General features: G+C 40.9%; 1 protein-coding gene across 1 annotated transcript; it reads left to right on the forward strand.

The window, feature by feature from the left end:
* The first annotated feature begins 95 nt into the window (after positions 1 to 95).
* LOC135719361 (uncharacterized) lies at positions 96 to 16,749 on the forward strand. Its single transcript, XM_065242049.2, has 9 exons — positions 96 to 258; positions 851 to 991; positions 1,285 to 1,635; positions 5,713 to 5,922; positions 6,292 to 6,645; positions 9,394 to 9,603; positions 15,930 to 16,008; positions 16,079 to 16,142; positions 16,230 to 16,749. The coding sequence occupies exons 1-8, from the start codon at positions 96 to 98 to the stop codon at positions 16,107 to 16,109; spliced, it is 1,539 nt and encodes a 512-aa protein (XP_065098121.1). The 3' UTR covers positions 16,110 to 16,142; positions 16,230 to 16,749.
* The last annotated feature ends 5,873 nt before the right edge of the window (positions 16,750 to 22,622 follow it).

Raw genomic sequence — 22,622 nt, forward strand, 5'->3', positions numbered from 1 at the left:
GACTATGGACCCCCTAAAGTAGCTTTGGCCACCCCCTGGCCACCCCATTAAAAAAATTCTAGTTCCGCCACTGGGCTTAAAAAGCTTGTCGTTAGATGGCGCTCAAAACTGTCTACGACGCCTGCAGGGCCAAATGCTGCAAAAAACGTCACGAGACAGAGGTGAGGGACGGCTATTTCAAGGCATCTCTTTGCGCTGATTGGTTGGATCACATGACCATCCTCCTCCTGAACTTTGTTGTCTGTGTGCAAATTAGCAGTATTTATTTACTTAATGGAACTCCCCCTTTATGCAATTTCCACCCTTTCTCCACACTCCACCCTCCCACTTTACCCCCAGTTAACAACGCCCCTTTTCAGAAAGTTTTTTATTAAATCAGAGGTGTGAAAAGGCGCTGCTGAAACAGGGGTTTCATGACACTTTAAACCCCGTTCAGGAAACCAACCTATAGAGGAAGTTTTCTAGACAGAGCTTTTTCTATTCTAAAACATCTTGCACTGACATATCTTAACATACATCAGTGCCATTGTTTTGTGTCAAGATGCACACCAATATATTTTGTTTATTTGTGAGGTAAGTTATTGAAGTCCCAATATAACTAAGGCCTAGTCCTGGATTAATCTAATCACTGTCTGGGAAACCAAACGATAATGTTTAGTTTGACAAGCTAAAATTAATAATTGTCATTTTCTGCTACTTTTGCACGTCCTGTCACTCACTGCTTACTGAAAAATAAATGACATCATTCTTTAAAAGAGTTTCAGACTCTCTATATAAATACACTATTCTGGGGAGGGTGCAAGCAAGTGCTAGATATGTGCATGTTGATGTACACATCAACTTCATTTAGGAAAAGGAAGCAAGCGATCATCAGATCATCTACCAAGTGATGAACCTGACAGAAAGATTGTGTCTGGTATACGCGAGTTTCTACAAAGTGAGATCATGAACTTCAGACTCTCATCACTGATCCTGCTGTTACACATTCAAGGTATAAATGAAAGTTTTGTTGTAGTACTGAAATTATTTTCCTTCACTTATTCATAAAAAAAGTGAATTACGTCCTCTGATTGTGTATCGTTGTGAATATAAAGCATCATGCTTTTAATGGTCACAATGTGAAAATTTATATCAATTAAAATGCAACAATCAAGTAATCATTATTTTTTTATAATTTATTTATTTTTCTTCTATCCTTTTTAGATGCTGGGTTATTTTAAACCCAGCGTTGGGTAAACACTGATGGGTTAAAAGATATTAATAATGTTACCGTTTCTTCTTCAGGGTCTCTAACATTGGATAACTTTAATGTAACCTGTAATAAACTGAGTATTTGTGCTGTAAGGGGGACAGGGGTGAGTGTGTGGTGCAATAACTCAAACAACATCAACATCAGAACCGGGTTCTGGTTCAGCCAGAAACAGAGAACAAACTGGAGAAACCAAGATGAACCTGAAGATTTGACTTTAGATTCAGATTACTCAGTACGAGTGGATCAGTGGATCACTAAAAACAACTTATATCTCGGAATAGAAGATGTGAGAGAGAGAGACAGTGGAGAATATCAGCTCATGTTCATTATGAAGGATGGAGTTAAACATCTCAGCTCAGTCACAATCAATCTAACAGTCACAGGTACATTTACATTTTCATCTGTTAAGTTAAACGAAGAATATTAAATGTTTATTTGCACAAAATAAAACATGCAATGCAGTTTAGATACAGAAAGAAACAATGTATATTATATATATATATATATATATATATATATATATATATATATATATATATATATATATATCTCCCAAGGGTTTTTTCCTCCTAGGACTTTTTTTATTTCCCCGGCTAAAAAGCCTTGGTTTTTTTCTCCGAGGGGTTTTTTCAACCCGGGGAGGCAGCCTTGCACCCTCTTCTATACGTTACATTAGTAATACGCTCGCTTATAATGTTGATTCATAGCCGCAGCAAATTAGCTGCTTATGCTATCGTGTATTATGTTGTGCTATCTGTCGTTTTTCTGTGCTTTTCACTGCTTCTATTAATGTAAAGCTGCTTTGAAACAATTAACTATTGTGAAAAGCACTATATAAATAAAATTGAATTGAATTGAATATTGTCCAAAAAAGTAACTTAAACAAAATAAACTATTATCGATTCTAAAATGACCCTAAAACATGCATGCGCCGATCAGTAACTTTAACAAATTCTTGACACAGTTTCTTCTTGTCCAAGTTACTCATTCTCTCTCTGTGAACATGACAAACAGTCACACTATTGAGTCGGATTTGTGACATTGAAGAGCGCAGCCAGGTCTTCAGACGTCTCAAGGCACTGAAGCTTCTCTCTGCTTCAGCAGATGAGGCAGGAACAACGAGCAACAAATGCAAAAGTGCCTCAACTTGACTGAAGAGACCACAGACCTCAATTGTTGACTATTGCTAAAAATATACCCGTGTAACTTGCGACTGGTTTTGTGGTCCAGGGTCACATATGTTGTGTTGTATGCTTATGCCCTACTGAAAAATCCAGCTAAGACCAGCATAAGCTGGTGAGCTGGTTTTAGCTGGTCTCCTAGCTTGGTTTTAGCTGGTCTAGCTGTGTGTTGATCACTTTTTAAGCTGGTCTAGCTGGACATAGCTGGTCATGCTGGAAGACCAGCTGACCCACCAGCTTGACCAGCTAGGAGGACCAGCTTAGACCACCTACTGCCACCTTAAACCAGCTGAAATCAGCTTATTCTGGATTTTTCATTAGTGTGGTGCATTTTCTTTTACATAATTACAGATTTCATTGTAATCATTGGCTTAATGCGGTTTTCTACGGTATGGTGCTTTGGCACTATTCGGTTGTTGCAGGGACTGTTACATGTGCAGTCAACATTGTTGAGGTATTTTCGTGTTGCTGACTGGCCTACGCTATACCCATTTTTGATGCGCCGTTATTCAATATTTTTCCATCCTGCTGTAATGTTTTTCATCTGATCTTTTGTCCCCACCACTTTCAACACAAACTGATGCCCCGTTCATTTGTCATGTAATGTAAGGTTGGTAACACTTTACAATAACAGTACATGAATAATCATGTACTAATACATAAATTAATAATCAGTTTAATATGAACTAATGATGAGTTAAGCTATTTACTAATCAATAACTAACCGTAACTATGTTATGAGTCATATGAATTCATGCATGAATTACACCCACCTTAACTACACATTAATACATGTTTGTTAGTTAATGCATTAACTAACACTTTGCGTACTCCATATCAAACAAGCTCTCCAGAAGAACGAAAATAACTTTTGTTAATGCAAAATGTTTAGGTTTGTAATGCAAAACTGTTTATATATTTGCTCCTGCAGCTGAGCTAAAAACATTGAATGGCACTGGATTTCTTGCAACATTTACTGTTAACCTTAATCATTAAATATGCAATTATGGATTAATAATTAAAATTAGTTCCACTGCTGCCATTAAGAGTGACAGACGCTATTCTTTCTAAATTTAAATCAGTGTTAGCCTACAGACGATGGTTATTGTGTCAACTGGCTTGTCTTATTATCAAAATGCACATACAGTATTTGTTTTGTTCTTCTTTTAAGCCATTATTACTCCTTCCAAATGTCTGACTAATTTTCACATTTGCTCCTCTCCTTTAAAACCACCAAAAATTTGGATTTTGATGAGCTGAATTTGTATAGAATGTGTAATTGATAACTTTTTAACAGTGTACCCCTCCAAGAAAAGTCATTATGTAGGGCCTACACAATAATACATTAACAAGTCATTAATTTATGTTAGTTTATAAGTAGTTAACGATGAGTTAATAATGATGTGCCCCTTCAAGTAAAGTCATGACCTAATCATACATTAACAAATCATGAATTTTTGTTAGTTTATGAGTAGTTAACGATGAGTTAGTAATGATGTGCCCCCTCAAGTAAAGTCATGACCTAATCATACATTAACAAATCATGAATTTTTGTTAGTTTATGAGTAGTTAACGATGAGTTAGTAATGATGTGCCCCCTCAAGTAAAGTCATGACCTAATCATACATTAACAAATCATGAATTTATGTTAGTTTATGAGTAGTTAACGATGAGTTAGTAATGATGTGCCCCCTCAAGTAAAGTCATGACCTAATCATACCATAACAAATCATGAATTTATGTTAGTTTATGAGTAGTTAACGATGAGTTAGTAATGATGTGCCCCCTTAGTAAAGTCATGACCTTATCATACATTAACAAATAAAAATATAAGTTACCCAGTGGCGGAGGCAGAAAGTGTTTTTAAATAGGTGGGCATCAAACAGAAGGCTGCATCCTCCGGAGGTCGGATATGCAGGCTGCATACGTCATTAAGCTTGGTTTATTTCAATTAAATAAGCATAACATTCGCAAGTCATAAGCATATTACAACGATTTACGATGAACTATTTAAGCATTGAGCATTTATTTAGCTAAACGCACGTGGCTTACCTAAGCACTGGTTCTGAAACATAAGAGGACCCAGAAGCAAAAAATATCAACACTGCTTTATTGAAAATCTACTTAAACAGTCCAGTCGGGCCGTCGAGTCCCGAGCCACCAAGAGCGAGTTAACTTCAGTGTTGCTGGTGTACACCGTTTTTATTTAGAAGTCTTTTCTTTACCGCTCGTTCACACACGAATCTGCTACTCAGTGCAATCTAACCTACCGCGCTCTCTTCAAACCCGCCTCTTCCGCTCTAGATGACAGCAGCGATTGGTGGACGGAAAGCAAGACATTACCGTAATAAACCATATATTGCCAAAAAGCGCAATTTGTTTTCTTTAGGAGCAATTCTAATTTTTTGATAGTTCAAATGGTTGAAGAATTACGGTTTGAATGAAAAAACATAATGTATTTCCATGAATCTGATTGGGTGGGCAAGCTGTCAATCCACCCGTAGATCCGCCCCTGGCTGAACGCTGATCCTGATACAATGCGAAAAATTAATTAAACAATAATTAAAATAACATAAAGATAACATTTTAATAGCTTTCACAAATAAACTGGTATGATTGACGGTTTGATGGTCTTTATATGAACACTATACATTTGGCATTGTGACTTTGGTTAGCATGTTTGTCATTTCTGAGGAATAGTTAGAATGATTTTAACTGAAATATTTTGACAGCGCCAAAAGCAGCAGACCACAAGTGTAACGAGCGGACAGCCTGTTGTAGGCCGTAACGTTTACATCCACCTTCCTTTTGATTTTGCAATCTACATTGACAAGCACACAAAAATAGAGAACAATTATCTTACATAATAAAATACTTTAACTACCTGCTATCTTGGTATTGTGAGCACATGAATTTGAAAAATATCTTTTGTTTCTAAAATTATAAGTGGAACATTTTATACATCTTTATTTGACCTCAAACAAAGCATCAGATCCTGCAAACCGTTGGGAACCACTGTTCTAGAGCATGTTTGATTTCGGTTACCCAAAGTGTTAATTAATGCATTAACTAACAAACATGTATTAATGTGTAGTTAAGGTGGCTGTAATTCATGCATGAATTCATATGACTCATGACATAGTTATGGTTAGTTATTGATTAGTACATGGCTTAACTTATCATTACTTCATATTAAAGTAATTATTAATTTATGTATTAGTACATGATTATTCATGTACTGTTATTGTAAAGTGTTACCGTAAGGTTTTGCTTATTTAGTTTTACAGGTGATCGTGAGTCCTGAATCTACAGAGCAGCGAGTTAAACTGAGCTGTGATTCCTCCTGTCCTTTGACATCTGAACATTATTACTACTGGTACAAAAATGGACAACATTTAATAAATAACCAACACATATTTGTATCATCCAGTGGAAATACTGACACTTATTCCTGCTTTGAGTCTTATTCAGTGCCGTCTTCATCTGTGTGTGAGTCTGACATTTAAACAATATGAAGAACTCAGATGCAAAAGTCGTTCTACATAAGTACTTAGACAGTCAAATTCATTACACTAATAAAAGATCTGAAGTGAAATACAGTGTGTAAAAATATATCATTTATATCACTGATTAAAAACCTTTTCATTGTCATTACAGTGAAATTACTGAAGCTACAGTAAACATAAGAGCCTTAAAAATGCTTAATTTCAAGAAAACATTTCAAACGTACTTTAGAGGAGTTTGCATTTGAACTCATATTCATATTTAGGTTAAAATGTGAAATTTTCTTGTTCATTTTAATACAGTATATTTGTAATTAATTGTAAATGTTACAGCAGTCTTTTGTGACTCTTTCAGGTCTTTCTAACAGTAGCTGTTGGGGTGTGACTTACACCTCTACAAGAGTTTGTGCTTTAGTGGGATCAACAGTAGATATTCACTCTACATACTCACATCCACCTGGATATACAGTAGTGAAAACATCCTGGCATTACATTCATTCTTGGAGAAACCCTCCTTGGCGATTTAATCATTGGAAATTCAGTGATCTGCGTTATGATCATCAGTTTGCTGGGCGTGTGGAGTTTGTGGGAAACACACTGAGAATCAAAGACGTCAATAGAAATGACACTGGAGTATATCTATTCAGGATCATCAATAACACATCAGATGAATTTTCTGGTTTACCTGGAGTCACTCTTATTGTTACAGGTAACTGCTCATATCAAACTCTGTGTAATTAGATTTGTGATGAATATATTCATGCTCTGTGTTGGGGAAAGTTACTTTTAAAAGTAATGCATTACAATATTAACTCTTTCACCGCCAGCGTTTAAAAAAAAGTTGCCAGCCAGCGCCAGTGTTTTTCATGATTTTCACAAAAGTTTAATGTCTTCCAGAAAATGTTCTTCTTCAAATATATAAACATACAATATACCAAATGAAAGAACGTTTCATCCTACCTTCAGAAGGTCTTTTGTAATCAGCTTTTGAATATGGGTAGGTTTCTGCAAAAACACCACATTTTGAGCAAAAAGCAGAGATAATTCCATTTTTGTGACGGACTTTTCATAGAGATCCCATTCAGAGCGATCTTTAAAACAGACACGGACATGCAGCAGCTTGCCATAGGACAATACTTCCGGGTTTAAAAAGTTGCGGAAGGGCCACCTAGTGGGTAATAGCGGAATTGCGGAAAGACGGAAAAACTCGTCATTGGCGGGGAAGCGTTTTCTCTTGATTGACGAGATATCTCGTCAATGGCGGGGAAAGAGTTAAGTTACTCCCCAAAAAAGGTAACTAATTGTGTTACTTAGTTACTTTTCATGGAAAGTAATGCTTACGTTACTTTTGCGTTACTTGGCTGAGGCTTGATTTTTTTCAGGCCTTGCAGGTGTTTTTATGATCGCAAAAATGTCATGCTCTGGCCTGCCATCTCTGTTTCTGACTTAAACTGTTCCACCTCAGGCTCACAGAGCGTAATTCTACGTTAATATGTATGTAATATGTACATTATTTTATTTTCAAATTTAGTTAATAAAGCCGAAAAGTAACTTGCATTACTTTTTTAGAAAAGTAACTCAAATATTAATGTGTACATTTATAAAGTAATGCGTTACTTTACTCGTTACTTCAGAAAAGTAATGTGCGTTACATGTAATGCGTTACCCCCAACACTGTTCATGCTACTGTTTTTGGGTCCTTTCAATTTTTGTTTATCTTTTGTTAAACAATGAGTAGATTTAAATATTAAAATGCCAGTGATGTAATTCATTTGAGTTATTCATCTGAACTTTCATTTCGCCTGATGTTTATATTATGAATTTTAGACTTGTTTTTGAGGTTGTCCATGCTAAAGAAATATGATGTGTTATAACTGTCCTAAAAACTGGCTGATGTGTTCCTTGTTCTATGAAGTAGTGATGGGATTTATGGCTCTTTGAGGGGATCCGGATCTTGGCGATCCGTTCCTTTCAAAGAGCCGTTCAAAAGAACGGCTCTTTTGGCTCTTTAAAATATTTAGTCAGTTTTAAGAAGCCAGCTTAGGGGCATGTTAGTTTATCCTGGAAATAATCACTAGGATGAATGATGAGGTGAGATTTGTAGTCTAATAATTAAGTTCAGATATCACACACCAATATCTGAGTTTAAATTATTCTGAAATATTGATTTTAACCTCATTTGTCATGTGTGGACTATATTCCATAGGGTTGCACAAAATCCCTCTGCTTAGACAGTGACATCACTGTTTTGGATTTACCTTTAGTACAAAATGTGTGTATGTGTAAAGCTACTTTGACTTATGTTATTCATACAATACCTACTCACAAATAAACATTAAATAAAAAATCCGGCTGCAATGAATTTCTGTGCAAAACCGCTTTTACTACAAACTCTTCCACAAATTAGAATAAATAAAATGGAAATAAATGTCTACATACAGTCCACTATTAATACTATTATTACGGTAAACTTTGCAAATAGGACATCTGGGGCACACCGTTTTTTTTTCCACTGGAGTTCTCACGTGAACGATGCGTGCACAACTATCATCATGTGCACCCCTCCCCCTATAACTGTTCTGTCTCGCGGAGGAGCTAATTTGTGTGCATCTGTGTGAAACACGCATAGGAAAAAAGAACGACAGAAAGAACGGCTCCCCTCCAGCCGCGACTCGGCTCCCATCGTTCATGTTAATGAGCCGTTCAAAAGAATCGGTTCGTTCGCGAACGTCACAACTCTACTATGAAGTCCCTCCTTCAGAAATACATAACGAGTTCTGATTGTGTAGTTTGTTTAGTGTGTTGTGATTTAAAAGCAGCTTAGTTTAAGCAGAGCCGTTTGAGCTTAGCTGTTGACTGATGTATTCCTGTGGGCGGAGTTTAGTCAAAACCCTGTAGTAAGAGGGCTGTAGTACAAACCGGCCTTTCACTGTAGACTTTTAAAAGCAAATTCTGTTAAAGTGAAACACGGGACCTTTAATTCACTTATTCATTAGCATTAACAGTTGGACCATGCAGTTACCAGCTGGCAAGCATGATTGACCAAAGTTTGCTGTTGAATAGTGATGTGTTGGTCCAGCAGCCAGCAGCACTTACCAGTCTAATTCAGTATTAAAACTGAACCTGGTACAAACTGGTTTTTGGGCAGGTTGTGACACATGGTTTCTTCCTGTCTAAGTGTGCTATTTTTGGCAAAGTCGCTCAAGACTTTATGTTGATGTAGAGGACACTCATCACAGAGGACTTCAGACTTAAGACAAACATTTATGTTACACTCATGCATTTGACAGATACTTTTTTAAAGCTGTGTTCTCATTATATATTGTAGCTGTATGTGTGTGTTTGACTCCGTGACCTTGCCATTGCATACATCCTACTTTATGAATGAGCTGAATTATACATTTCAGGGCTAACTTTAAAAAGAAGTTGGCGTGAACTCTGTTATATGAAATCTCAGATACACAGGTGAGAAGCAGTCCAGACCCTGTGATAGACGGAGAAAAAGTGATATTAAGCTGTTCAACCGAATGCACTCTGGATAGCAACCATACTTACATCTGGTATAAGAATGGACAACAGGTTACAGATGGATTCACATTATTAAACAAGCTGTACCTGGACTCAATCAACAGTAAGGAGCTACAAGAGTATTCCTGTACTGTAGGAGGTAACACAACATCTCATCATACATCTGACAAAATTATATAAGAGATAGTTTGAGTCCTTAATGCTAATTGGTTTATTCAGCTACTGTATGACATCATCACTGAGCTGCTGTCATGACTACTGGGTGATCGATGGCTGTGTGATCTGTGTGTGTGTGTGTTGTTTACCTGTGGTGCCGGTTCCTTGTGTGTTCACTAACTCCGCCCCCTTGTTTCGGTAATTGTTCACCGGTGGTGTCTCGTTTACCTTTTCCTTTATATTGCACGTAGTCCTGTCCTTTGTTGCGCGCTCATTGTTTTATCACAGTCCTGCTGCCCTGCCTTGTCTTGTCAGTCGCTCTCTGTCTTCTCCTCTGTTACCCCAGGTTTGGTTTCGGCGTTCGGGGACCCGTCTTCACCCGGACCGCTCGCTTGTGGAGTGTTGGATTATATTGACTATGTTTGTCTCTCGATACAGCTGGTTCGCTTCGTTTCTAGGCGGTATACCAGCTGTCTCCCTCTCTCTCCGGTTTGCATCATCACCCGTGAGTGGAGTACACCCATTTCACCTTTGTGGATTATATTGACTCTAACGACTGTTGTTTCTCGGAACCGCTGGTTCGCTTCGTTTTTAGGCGGTGACCAGTGGTTTCCGGGTGGTCCTTCTACATTTGGATTACACAGTGGATTACCCGTCTGAGAACTTGGACTTCCATCTTCCATCTCCACCTGTCATCCACCTTCGGGGCGGCGTGTTTCATCCCTCTGTTGCGTGTGGTGACGGTGCTGGCGTTCTCGACGGAGCGCGTGGGTGGCTCTCTCTCTTCCTTTGGATCTGTACTGGATTATTGTGTAGCGCCGACTCACTCTCTCCTACTGTGGGAGTGCTTCATTCCCACAGTAGTGTTTCCACCAGAGTGAGTCAACGGGTGTACGCCGTGTGTGGATCTACCAGTGACTTTGCTCTCCTGTTCTCCATTTTTCTAAATAAACTATTTAACTTGCACTTGACTCTGAGTCCGTTTTCTTGACAGATGAGCGCGCCAAAAATGGAGTCAGCAAGTTTAGAAAGTCTGGAGGTGCAGACCGCCCTTCACCAGCAGGGGCGGCCATCGACCAACATTCGTCGTTATTGTCTGCTGCTGCCAGAGATTTCAGCATCCTGTCTGGGCAACTGAAAGAGCTCAGCAATCGCTTGGACCAAGTGACTCCTCACCATGAAGCCCCAACCTCATCCGGAGGAGCCGCTTTATTTGAACGGGAGCCACACACGGCTACACCCCCCACCTACAATGGCGATCCCAACACCTGCAGATCCTTTTTACAGCAGTGCTCTCTCGTCTTCGCGCTCCAGCCCCGTCGATTTTCTTCATCCACTTCCAAGGTGGCCTATGTCCTGACATTACTCACTGGAAGGGCGAGAGACTGGGGTATGGCCGCTTGGGGGGCTAAAGCTCCTTTTACTTTTTCATTTGAGGCTCTCGAGGAGGAGATGTTAAAATTGTTTGACCGCTCACTCAAGGGAGACATGGCAGCGGCTGAGTTGGTGAGATTACGGCAACGTAATGACTCTGTGACAGATTTTGCCATACGATTTAAGACGCTCGCTATTTGCTGCAACTGGAATGACGCGGCATTAAGAGCACAGTTCCTCGAGGGTCTCACGCCAGGTATTCAGGACGAGGTCGCACTGAGGGAGCCACCCACGTCCCTGGAAGATGCCATCGATCTGGCTCTGAGGGTCGAGTCTCGCCATCGGCAGAGAGATCTGCGTCGCTCATTTCGCCAGCTGATGTCGGAACCAGGGGAGATCGCTTCAGAGACACCCTCCGAGGAGCCTATGCAGCTGGGCAAGTTCCGGATTTCTGCTGGAGAGAGAAATCGTCGGCTGTCTAATGGCCTCTGTTTGTATTGTGGCAAGCCGGGGCATCTGGCGGCCACCTGTCCGGTAAAAGCTCACGCCCGCCGATAAACCTGGGAGTCTCAATGGGCGCATCGTCATTTAAATCTCCCGTAAGCAGCACCACACTACCTGTCATTATTAACTCTTTCCCGTCACAGGCGTTGCTGGATTCCGGTGCGGAGGCGTGTCTTTTGGATGCTGGGTTGGCCAAGTCCTGGGGTATTCCATTCATCCCTCTCTCCTCTCCTTTGTCTGCCTGGACATTGAAGGGCCAGCATATGGCTGTGCTCACGCACCGCACACCCCCTGTGAGTTTGTTTGTTTCTGGCAATCATCGTGAGGAGATTTAATTTTACATCTTAGAGGATTCACAATCGCCAGTCATTTTAGGTCATGACTGGCTATCCAAACATAATCCTCACGTTGATTGGCAGAACAATGTTGTGTTATCTTGGAAGTCTTCGTGTTATGTTTCTTGTCTTGGTCCTGCTCCCTCTCTTGTCTCTTGTTCTGTCTTGCAGGTTCCGGCTATCGATCTCTCAGGGGTCCCGGCGGAGTACTCAGATCTGTATCAGGTTTTCAGTAAGTCCCGGGCTACTTCTCTGCCTCCTCATCGGTCGTATGATTGCGAGATCAAACTACTTCCCAACACTTCTCCGCCTAAGGGTCGTATATTATCCCTAGCTAAACCAGAAAGAGAGGCTATGGATAAATACATTAATGACGCTCTTAAAGCCGGTCTCATTTGCCGCTCCTCGTCTCCAGCTGGTGCTGGATTTTTCTTTGTAAAGAAGAAAGACGGGTCTCTTCGTCCGTGCATTGATTATCGAGGGCTGAATGACATTACTGTTAAGAATAAGTACCCCTTGCCATTAATGTCATCAGCATTCGAGTTATTACAGGGAGCGCGCGTATTTACCAAGCTAGATCTGCGCAACGCTTATCACTTGGTACGTATTAGAGAGGGCGATGAGTGGAAGACAGCCTTTAACACACCCTCAGGACACTGGGAATATTCCGTTCTGCCGTTCGGTCTTTGTAACGCTCCAGCTGTCTTCCAGACCATGGTCAATGAAGTGCTGGGTGACATGATTAACATATTTGTCTTTGTGTATCTCGATGACATTCTCATCTTTTCTCCCTCCATGCAGATACACACTCAGCACGTTCGCATGGTTTTACAACAGCTATTAGAGAATCAGCTATTCGTTAAGGCGGAGAAGTGCGAGTTCCACAGAAAGTCGGTTTCGTTTCTGGGTTTTGTCATTGCCGAGGGAGAAATTCGTCCCGATCCCGCTAAGGTTAAGACGGTTGCCGATTGGCCAGTACCCGACACTCGGAAGGAGCTTCAGCGATTTCTGGGGTTCGCCAATTTTTATCGGCGTTTCATCAGAAATTTTGGTCAGATCGCTAAGCCTCTCACTGCTCTCACTTCACCTAATGTATGTTTCCGTTGGAATAGAGAGACTCAGGAGGCCTTTGATGTGTTAAAATCCCGGTTCATCTCTGCGCCTGTCCTCTCTATTCCCGATCCGGCTAAACAATTTATAGTGGAAGTGGATGCATCTGATGTCGGGGTAGGCGCCGTTTTATCACAGCGATCGTCTATTGATGGGAAAGTACATCCGTGTGCTTTTTTCTCTCACCGGTTAAACCCAGCAGAACATAATTACGACATAGGGAATCGGGAGCTGTTGGCGGTTAGACTCGCTTTGGGTGAATGGCGTCACTGGTTGGAGGGAACCTCGGAGCCCTTTCTGGTCTGGACGGATCATAAGAATCTTGAATATATCCGTTCGGCCAGAAGACTAACATCTAGGCAGGCTCGTTGGGCACTCTTCTTTGATCGTTTCAACTTCACCCTCTCGTACCGGCCTGGCTCGAAAAATACCAAACCTGATGCTCTCTCCCGTCTGTTCGAAAAGTCCGATTCGGAGAGGACGGAGACCATTCTCCCGGAGGGGAGGGTGGTCGGCGCCCTTGTATGGGGAATCGAACAGCGGGTGAGAGAGGCCGGCCGGGAGGGGGAAGTTCCGGAGGGGTGTCCAGCGGGTCGCCTATGGGTTCCTGAGCGGTTACGTTCCGATGTCATCCGGTGGGGTCACGAATCCAAATTTGTCGGCCATCCAGGTATTCGGAGAACGTTGGCTGCCGTCTGTCAGCGTTTTTGGTGGCCTTCTATGTCCATTGACGTCAGACAGTTTGTACTAGCCTGTTCGGTTTGTGCTCGTAATAAAGCATCTAATTTACCACCCGCTGGTCTGCTTAAATCTTTGCCCGTGCCCTCCCGCCCCTGGTCTCATATAGCCCTTGATTTTGTCACCGGCTTACCCGCATCTAATGGTAACACTGTTGTTCTAACTGTGGTGGATCGTTTTTCGAAGGCGGTTCATTTCATTCCCCTGCCCAAGCTACCTTCTGCAAAAGAGATGGCTCAGGTTTTGATTAATCACGTTTTTCGGTTACATGGTATTCCGACTGACGTAGTGTCAGATAGGGGTCCTCAGTTCATCTCTCGTTTTTGGCAGGAGTTTTGTAGACAAATTGGCGCCACGGCCAGCTTGTCTTCTGGTTATCACCCGCAGACCAATGGGCAATGCGAACGGGCTAATCAGGATCTCGGTAGAACGCTCCGCTGTCTGTCGTCACAATATCCGAATTCCTGGTGCGATCAGCTCCCGTGGGTTGAGTATTCTCATAATTCTCTTCCCGTTACGTCTACCAATTTGTCCCCGTTTGAACTTTCCATCGGTTATCAACCTCCCCTGTTTCCATCACAGGAGCCCGAGGCAGCGGTTCCGTCTGCGTTAGCTTTCGTACGCAGGTGCAGACGCACCTGGAGGAGAGCTAAGACACTGTTGTTATCTAACTCCAGACGAACCAAAGCTGCAGCTGATCGTCATCGGCGACCTCCACCCCGTTACGTTTGTGGTCAAAAGGTATGGCTTTCTACCAAGGATCTGTCTCTCCGTGAGCCTTCTCGTAAGCTGGCTCCGAGATTCATTGGGCCATACAGTATTTCTAAGGTCATTAATCCGGTGACGATAAAGCTTAAGTTACCTCTTTCTCTTGGTCAGGTTCACCCTGTTTTTCATGTATCCAAGGTTAAACCTGTGATGTTTGCTCGCTATAACCTCCCTGTCTCTGCCCCTAATCCCCCCGCCCCTCGTCTAGTGGATGGTGCCCCTGTCTACACTGTTAAGAGGTTACTAGACTCCCGCCGCAGGGGCAGAGGATTTCAGTATTTAGTGGATTGGGAAGGATACGGTCCTGATGAGAGGAGCTGGGTTCCGGGTCGGGATTTGCTGGATCCTGGGCTGATCGAGGACCTCCGTCGGCGACAGGGTGAGTCTCCCGGTCCGTCTGGTGCCGGTCGTGGAGGGGGGGCTACTGTCATGACTACTGGGTGATCGATGGCTGTGCGATCTGTGTGTGTGTGTGTTGTTTACCTGTGGTGCCGGTTCCTCGTGTGTTCACTAACTCCGCCCCCTTGTTTCGGTAATTGTTCACCGGTGGTGTCTCGTTTACCTTTTCCTTTATATTGCACGTAGTCCTGTCCTTTGTTGCGCGCTCATTGTTTTATCACAGTCCTGCTGCCCTGCCTTGTCTTGTCAGTCGCTCTCTGTCTTCTCCTCTGTTACCCCAGGTTTGGTTTCGGCGTTCGGGGACCCGTCTTCACCCGGACCGCTCGCTTGTGGAGTGTTGGATTATATTGACTATGTTTGTCTCTCGATACAGCTGGTTCGCTTCGTTTCTAGGCGGTATACCAGCTGTCTCCCTCTCTCTCCGGTTTGCATCATCACCCGTGAGTGGAGTACACCCATTTCACCTTTGTGGATTATATTGACTCTAACGACTGTTGTTTCTCGGAACCGCTGGTTCGCTTCGTTTTTAGGCGGTGACCAGTGGTTTCCGGGTGGTCCTTCTACATTTGGATTACACAGTGGATTACCCGTCTGAGAACTTGGACTTCCATCTTCCATCTCCGCCTGTCATCCACCTTCAGGGCGGCGTGTTTCATCCCTCTGTTGCGTGTGGTGACGGTGCTGGCGTTCTCGACGGAGCGCGTGGGTGGCTCTCTCTCTTCCTTTGGATCTGTACTGGATTATTGTGTAGCGCCGACTCACTCTCTCCTAGTGAGTCAACGGGTGTACGCCGTGTGTGGATCTACCAGTGACTTTGCTCTCCTGTTCTCTATTTTTCTAAATAAACTATTTAACTTGCACTTGACTCTGAGTCCGTTTTCTTGACAGCTGCAGCACTCATAGCTGATCATTAATATTGTGGCAGTTATAGTTTATATGTCTAGCAGTTCAGTATATCTCACAATGAAAGGGACATTTTTGTCTTTTCTTTTTTATTTTATAGTAAATGTAAATGATACTTTGTTAAGAAGATAAATAGTAAAGTTATGTTCTGAATTTTTGGGGGTTTGTCTTTCTTTAGATACAATGGACAGCTCAGTGTCTCTCTGTCTGCTGGTGTTTCTGCCTCAGTTTCTCATTATAGGAGCTCTGTGGATGGGGTAAGTAAAAACTGCATAACATACAATATGACTCTGATAGATTTTAAGAGTGAACATTTTTATCCTACAGGTTTTTCATCAGCATGAATAAATTGAGCTAATCTAAAAACAAAACTTATGACAAACAAATAGAGGTGAGAAAATCTCTATATTTGTATGTTAAACAAACTAATGGTCAGATTTTATAACATTATCTCTTTCTGTGTGTTTGTCATTGTTAGATGTTGCAGGTCTGTGTGTAGATCAGCTGGCTGTCCATCAGAAGTGCTGGAGTGATGCCACAATGTCTTTATGACATCATCACCTAGCAAAAATCTATCAGCAGTGACATCACTGATGTCACATACAGTGACATATTAATGACAGTTCAGTATAAATAATCTAATGCTCAAATATATACATTTATTGAACTATTCAATCCGTCATTCAACAGTCTTGTTTCAGTGTAAGACCATCTTTATGTAGATGATACTGTGAGTCAGGTATATATATAGGACATTACTTATATGCATGTTGCTTCCACTGTATTTCACTGTTTTAAAACTGTGTATCATAGCTCTTTATGTTTTAATTCATTGTCATTGTTGTATACTTCATAATACAATATTTTGGTTTCATTAAGCTTGAGTAGCATCATTGACTTAATTCTTTAAGCCGTATTGGGTTTAGTTCTTTTTTGGGTAATCTTCTTTCACTTATATTTATACACAAATATTTGTTATGATTCCGGCTCTTCTAGATGTCGTCTCTTTAGTGTACTTAGGTTTCATTTAAGACTCAGTAGAAAATGTTTTTTGCATATTCTGCACTCAGGTCAAGAATTAACCTTCAGAATATAACAACAGCTTCATCATTTTGTTTCCATGGCAAAGTTTAAAGTGCTTATTAAAAGTTTTACGTTTACAAAGATGTTTATCTGTTTAAAGAGTGTGTTATTGCTATTCTTAGGCTGAATTTTGTTAAAATACATTTACATTACATTTCAGTATTTACAAATAGTCCTTTAGTGAACCTTAATTTTGTTCTGAATTGTTTGATTTTTATTTAATCTTTCACGGGAGCTCTTCAAACCTATCTGACAGCTTGGAGAAGCTTCAGAATTTTTCCATTAATCAATCAGTACTCTCTGCCACAGCACACCCCCTTTTTCAAAGCCAGTATCGCCGCAGCAACCGGCCCCACAGGGGCCCGTGCCATTTCCTCTTGCTCTGCCGCAGAAGACTTATTCCAACCTCGAAGTCTGTAACGCAGCAGCGACCACCCCTGCAGGAGCTTTTCTTTTCCAACTACCTCACTTTCGGCTCCCCTAGAGCGCAGCCCCGTCATAGGGAACAAAAATGTAACAAAAGGGATAGTTTGCCTCAGCTCACAGGAAACGCATAAAACTGAACAAATACGTAAGAATTACTATTTTAATTTGTTTAGGGTTCGGATAGATGCGAGAGCGCGTGCATGTGAGACAGTGAAGCGCAGCTGCTTATGACACGCTGGATTTATTTTTAGATGCTTGGAGTCCAAGACGTGGCATTAAGTGCAGGTGCGTCCAAGAAGGACGTCTCTCTCTACAAGCTCTCTCGCGTAAAGTGAAGCCCACAAACCCCCATGCGAGGAAAAGCACGCAATGTGCATGTTAATGTGAAGCTATAGTAATAAATAATAATGTCATAGCATTTTTTGTCTTTCAAAAAAAAAGTAAAAACTGAGAATCGAATCGTGACATTAGAATCGAAAATGTAATCGAATCGAGGATTTGGAGAACCGTGACACCCCAATCAATGATTTTTTTTAAACTCCTGAAAAAGAATGGAGTAATTATTAAACGGCTAGTTCAACATCTGTAAAAACGCAACTTTCATAGATAACGTTAATAATTTGCAAGCTGCTAAAATAAAGCATACAAAACATCAGCTAAAATGATATATAGGCTACAGTGGCGGCTGGTCACTAGGGGGCGCTGGGACGCCCCCCCTTTAAGCTGGCCAGAGAGGAAAGCTACTTTAACATGTTACCAAAAAGTTAAATATATGTTGCAAATTAATACAAAATAAAATCTTTTAGTTGTATTAATTCACTGTTAGTCATGTTATAATTTATTTAAAACAATTAAAAATCAAAACTGAGTTCGTTGTGTGTGTCATGTTTGTGTGTCTGGGGCGCACCCCTAATGAGTGTCTATGTAGGTCAGGAAAAAGGGTAAAACATGTGACCTGAGGCTGAGCTCTAAGTGGCTGGTTTCGGATCCACCCTGCCCTGCGCCCCAAACACTCCCACTTATGTTGTAAGCGAATCAATATTGCTTTTAATGTTTTTTACATCCTGTGATTGGATCGTTCTCAAAGTCTCATAACCGCGTTAGAGATTGCTGTGTTAACTGATAGCTACAGTACAGATCAGTGAAAGCAAGTGAAATATCTTGAGATGAAAGAAAATATGCTTTTATCCTTACAAAATCACCCTATACAAGGTATTTAATTGATGTATAAATAAAGGATTAAGAAGCTTGGACCAGATCGAACAATGGAGTCAAATTATGGCAGTCTGTGTGCTCCACCACTTCTCATGGCAAACAGAGTTGGCTAGCTGGATATAGCATGTAAGTCTTAATTTTTTTTTCCCTGTTTGCTGTTTTAAAGTCTGAATGCGTGATAGACGTGCAAGACATTAACTTTTGTGGCGCGTTTGAGCTTGTGTTGCGTGGTGTTGGACTTTAAGGCGTCCATTGCATGTTCATAATTTAGAGGAAAGGCACAAAATACAAATATCTAAGTTCAAATATTTATTGATCAGATATGAAAAAGTTTAACAGCGCGCTGGGTCGTCTCAAGTGGCGAACAACCAGCTCAGGAAGTAACATGCATATTTATAAAATATGTGACGTCGATCTTTCTTCAGAAAATCTCCACCCACAAAGGCCGTTCCCCTCGTCCATCTAACTCCATCACCACACCCAGTTTCTATCTATTAGGGAAGAAATGACACACACACACACACACAAAGAACAAACACAGGAGATTCTGTTTCTTCAAGGTTGAGCTGCCCTGCCCCCATTAGGTTATTCTGTATGCAACCTTCATTTAATTGGTTAATACACATTTATCAAAGACAACATCTTATATTTATTACATCAACTATTCAGTGATTAATACTGATTAAGTAAGAAATACATTGCATATTTTATTCTGTGAATATTAAAACATTGGTTAATAACATGGATGTCTGTTTGCTTTTCTCCCTCAGGCCCCTCTCTTATCTTAACAATTTCCAGACGTACATTCCTCAGCATATGCTGTTTCTCCCCCAACCGAAACCACACAGACAACTTTCTTGTACTCAGCACAGAAATCTTTGTTGTAACAATACACATTAATTAAGATTATAAACAGCACGATTAGTAAAACAAAATCAAATCCCACAGTGGACATAATGAGAGCGAGAGCTCATATAATCCAGTATATTCCGTGGCTTGGTCAACTTTGTTGTTAGTTTTGTTGTTGTACAGTGTTGTAGAGTTTAAAAAAGCACCCACGAGAAAACCACTGTTTTTAAGGAAACTTCACGAACCGTGCATATTGAGCTGATGGACTGTATGTACTCCCTGTTGTGAGGGGAAAATGTGCTTGTGCTATTGCTATAAAAGCTAAAAGAAACGTACGAGTCTGTGATTAGGCAACTTTAATGTCTCTTTTTGTGTGTGTTCGGTCACGTTAAACGAAAAGTCTTTGATGGAGAAAATTGAAGCAGAATAAAGAAAAATCTGAACGCCGTTTTGGCAGATACAACTAATACAACTCAACTTGAGAATGTAATTCCTATGTATGTCCAGTTGGTGGCAGTGTGTTGCTCAAATGATGCCCTGGTTTCTTAACATTCTCGCGATATTTTGATGTCATACACTGATTGCGCATGGCTGCTGAAGTTAAACACTACAGGAGTGCTGCAACAAGATGCCTGTCTAAGGTAAAGATACAAAATCTAATGACAAGAGTCTGCATTAATCTGCCTTCATGCGTTTATTACACAAGATGGTTTTAGATGAGTTTAGTTCACTTCAGATTTTTACATGTTTATTGATATTTTAATCGCAGTAGTATTTTGTTATTTGATTTGTTCATATTTGCCTGTTCAGCATAAAGCTCCGTGTTTTATTGCCTCAGCTGTCACTGTGAGAAAAAACATTAATTCATCTGCTTCATGTGATGGTAAAGTGATGCACAGTCTCTGTTTATCTGTTCTCTAACCAAATGAATAAACAAACACATTTGACTTGTATGCTCGTCTTGTAAGTTTATGATTAGAAATGGACATGTGAACGAAAATGAAAAGAATTAAAACATGAAATTACGGATAATGACTGTGAAGGACTTTTACAACGCTGTTTATCAAAAAAATGAGGGACATTGAAAAAGTCTATCGCAACCTCTGTGTATGTGTGTGTGTGTGTGTGTGTGTGTGTGTGTGTGTGTGTGTGTGTGTGTGTGTGTGTGTGTGTGTGTGCGTGCGTGCGTGTGCGTGCGTGTGTGTGTGTGTGTGTGAATGATTACCTTGATATTAGTTCATTACAGATTCATAGTAAATTTTTTTTGCGTTTGATTTCAACTGTAACATTTTCAGCATTTTAGCTAAGTAGTAGCCTAATGATACTCATCACCTGATAAATGGCTTTTAAAAGTACTGCATCACTACAGTAAAAGTTTGATTTTGAGTGTGTTTGCGCCCCCCCCCCCCCCAAATTTTTTTAGCACCAGCCGCCACTGATAGGCTATATGATTTTGAACTAACACCCCCTCAACATTTTATAACCTTTTATATTGGTGTTAACCAGTCCCATACTTTATGGAAACTGTACATTTTTCTTATTTCCGTAACTCCAATAACTGAAGCTATAGCCTCAATTTTGGGGAAATGGTGAGATTAGTGATATGTAAATTTTTATTGGCAGTCCTAAGGGATTGTGGCTTTTTATGCTTAATGCAACCAGAAATTTGTACATTAGGTGGTAAACCATTGTGTTTTTCCAATGTTTGTATCACACAGGTATTGCTTGATTTTTCAGAACATTTTAACGAAATGCTTTTAAAAAGTGGTGGGGACAAAATCAGCCATTTCAAAAAGTGGTGGGGACATGTCCCCAGCGTCCCCAGTGTAAATGACACCTATGATTGAAGTACAGGAAACATTAGCCTATATTAATCCATATATCACAGCTGAAATAACATATGGTTATTATTTAGGCTCATTGTTTCTTATTAATAATGGCAATGTTATGGTTAAGTGAATGTTAGTAGTTATCACTATAACCACTGCATATAGAGATGTTTTTCATATTTTGTTCAAATGTTTAATATATCTGCTGTTCATATGTTCATTTATTAGTGTATTATATTATTAAAATGTTTTTGATGATTTGAGAGCGTTTCTCCCTTTTCAGGAAAAGAATAGAAAATTATCGGAACCGTGATTCTTGACTTGGTATCTGCACCAAAACAAAATACTTGGTATCGTGACAACACCGTGAGTGTTTAAAAAAAAAATGATTACTTAAAAAAGGTTCTCATCTCACAATATCCACACGTTCAAAGTCATCATATACAATAAATATGTAGTGTAGTGTCACAGGTCGGAGCAGACCACAGATGTCGTGAGTCTCGCCCCTCCCTAGTTTCCACCTCAAGGAGGTCCCAAGAACACCCCAAAGACCAGACACACAAGGAACGCAAGTAAAATTAAAACAAGCTTTATTTAATTTAATTGTAGGTAGGGGAGGGGGAAGGGAATCTAAAATGTAACTCTCGGGGCCAGAGAGTGTCAGTCCGAGTCGCTTCTGACTCCGTCACGGGGGCTCTCAGGTAGGTCTTCAAAGGGCACACTGGGTCTTCACTTTGGGCATACAGGTGAGTATACAAAGGTAATACGCTGGCTCTTAGCTTTGGGCATACAGGTGAGTAGACAGAAGGGCAACTGGATCTTTACTTTGGGGCATACAGGTGAGTATACAAGGGTAATACGCTGGCTCTTAGCTTTGGGCATACAGGTGAGTAGACAGAAGGGCAACTGGATCTTTACTTTGGGGCATACAGGTGAGTATACAAGGGTAATACGCTGGCTCTTAGCTTTGGGCGTACAGGTGAGTAGACAGAAGGGCAACTGGATCTTTACTTTGTTCATACAGAAAAAAGGGGTCAGTAGTCACAATTGGGCGTGTATATAGAAGAGCGGTCGTCCACCGGCACCAGTACACGTTCTTTCCACAGGGTTTCTTTCCCGGCCTAGGAGGTGATTACTGACAACATGGACACAGCACGACACTGCAATTTCCAAGTGTACACACACATCAAAGGAAAAGACTCACCCACTGCACTCCACACACTCACAGTGAATTAAGGTCAGAACCACGTGGGGCCGGAGATTCGTCCTGGGTTTCACCCACAATATCTGCTGTAATAACACACCTCCACTGTAATCGACTTCGCACTTCTGTGAAGGCTACATCACTTCGGCCATTGGCCTAGTCCTCCAAAACTCGTCTTCAGTCACAATTACAGTTTCAGTTCCAGTTCAGCTTTGGTGTGCGGACTTCCCCGCGCCCGCCCCCTTTCTGTATCAAAGCCCAGCGG

This window comes from Paramisgurnus dabryanus, chromosome 14 (assembly GCF_030506205.2).
Source record: "Paramisgurnus dabryanus chromosome 14, PD_genome_1.1, whole genome shotgun sequence".
NCBI classification, from domain to species: Eukaryota; Metazoa; Chordata; class Actinopteri; order Cypriniformes; family Cobitidae; genus Paramisgurnus; species Paramisgurnus dabryanus.

What these genes read in the sequence shown, in the direction of transcription:
- LOC135719361 (XM_065242049.2), top strand. Translation starts at nt 96, where the DNA reads ATGGCGCTCAAAACTGTCTACGACGCCTGCAGGGCCAAATGCTGCAAA. An exon ending in AATCAATCTAACAGTCACAG is followed by an intron (nt 1,636 to 5,712) that starts GTACATTTACAT and finishes TTGCTTATTTAG; the next exon opens with TTTTACAGGTGATCGTGAGT. An exon ending in ATAGGAGCTCTGTGGATGGG is followed by an intron (nt 16,009 to 16,078) that starts GTAAGTAAAAAC and finishes TTTATCCTACAG; the next exon opens with GTTTTTCATCAGCATGAATA.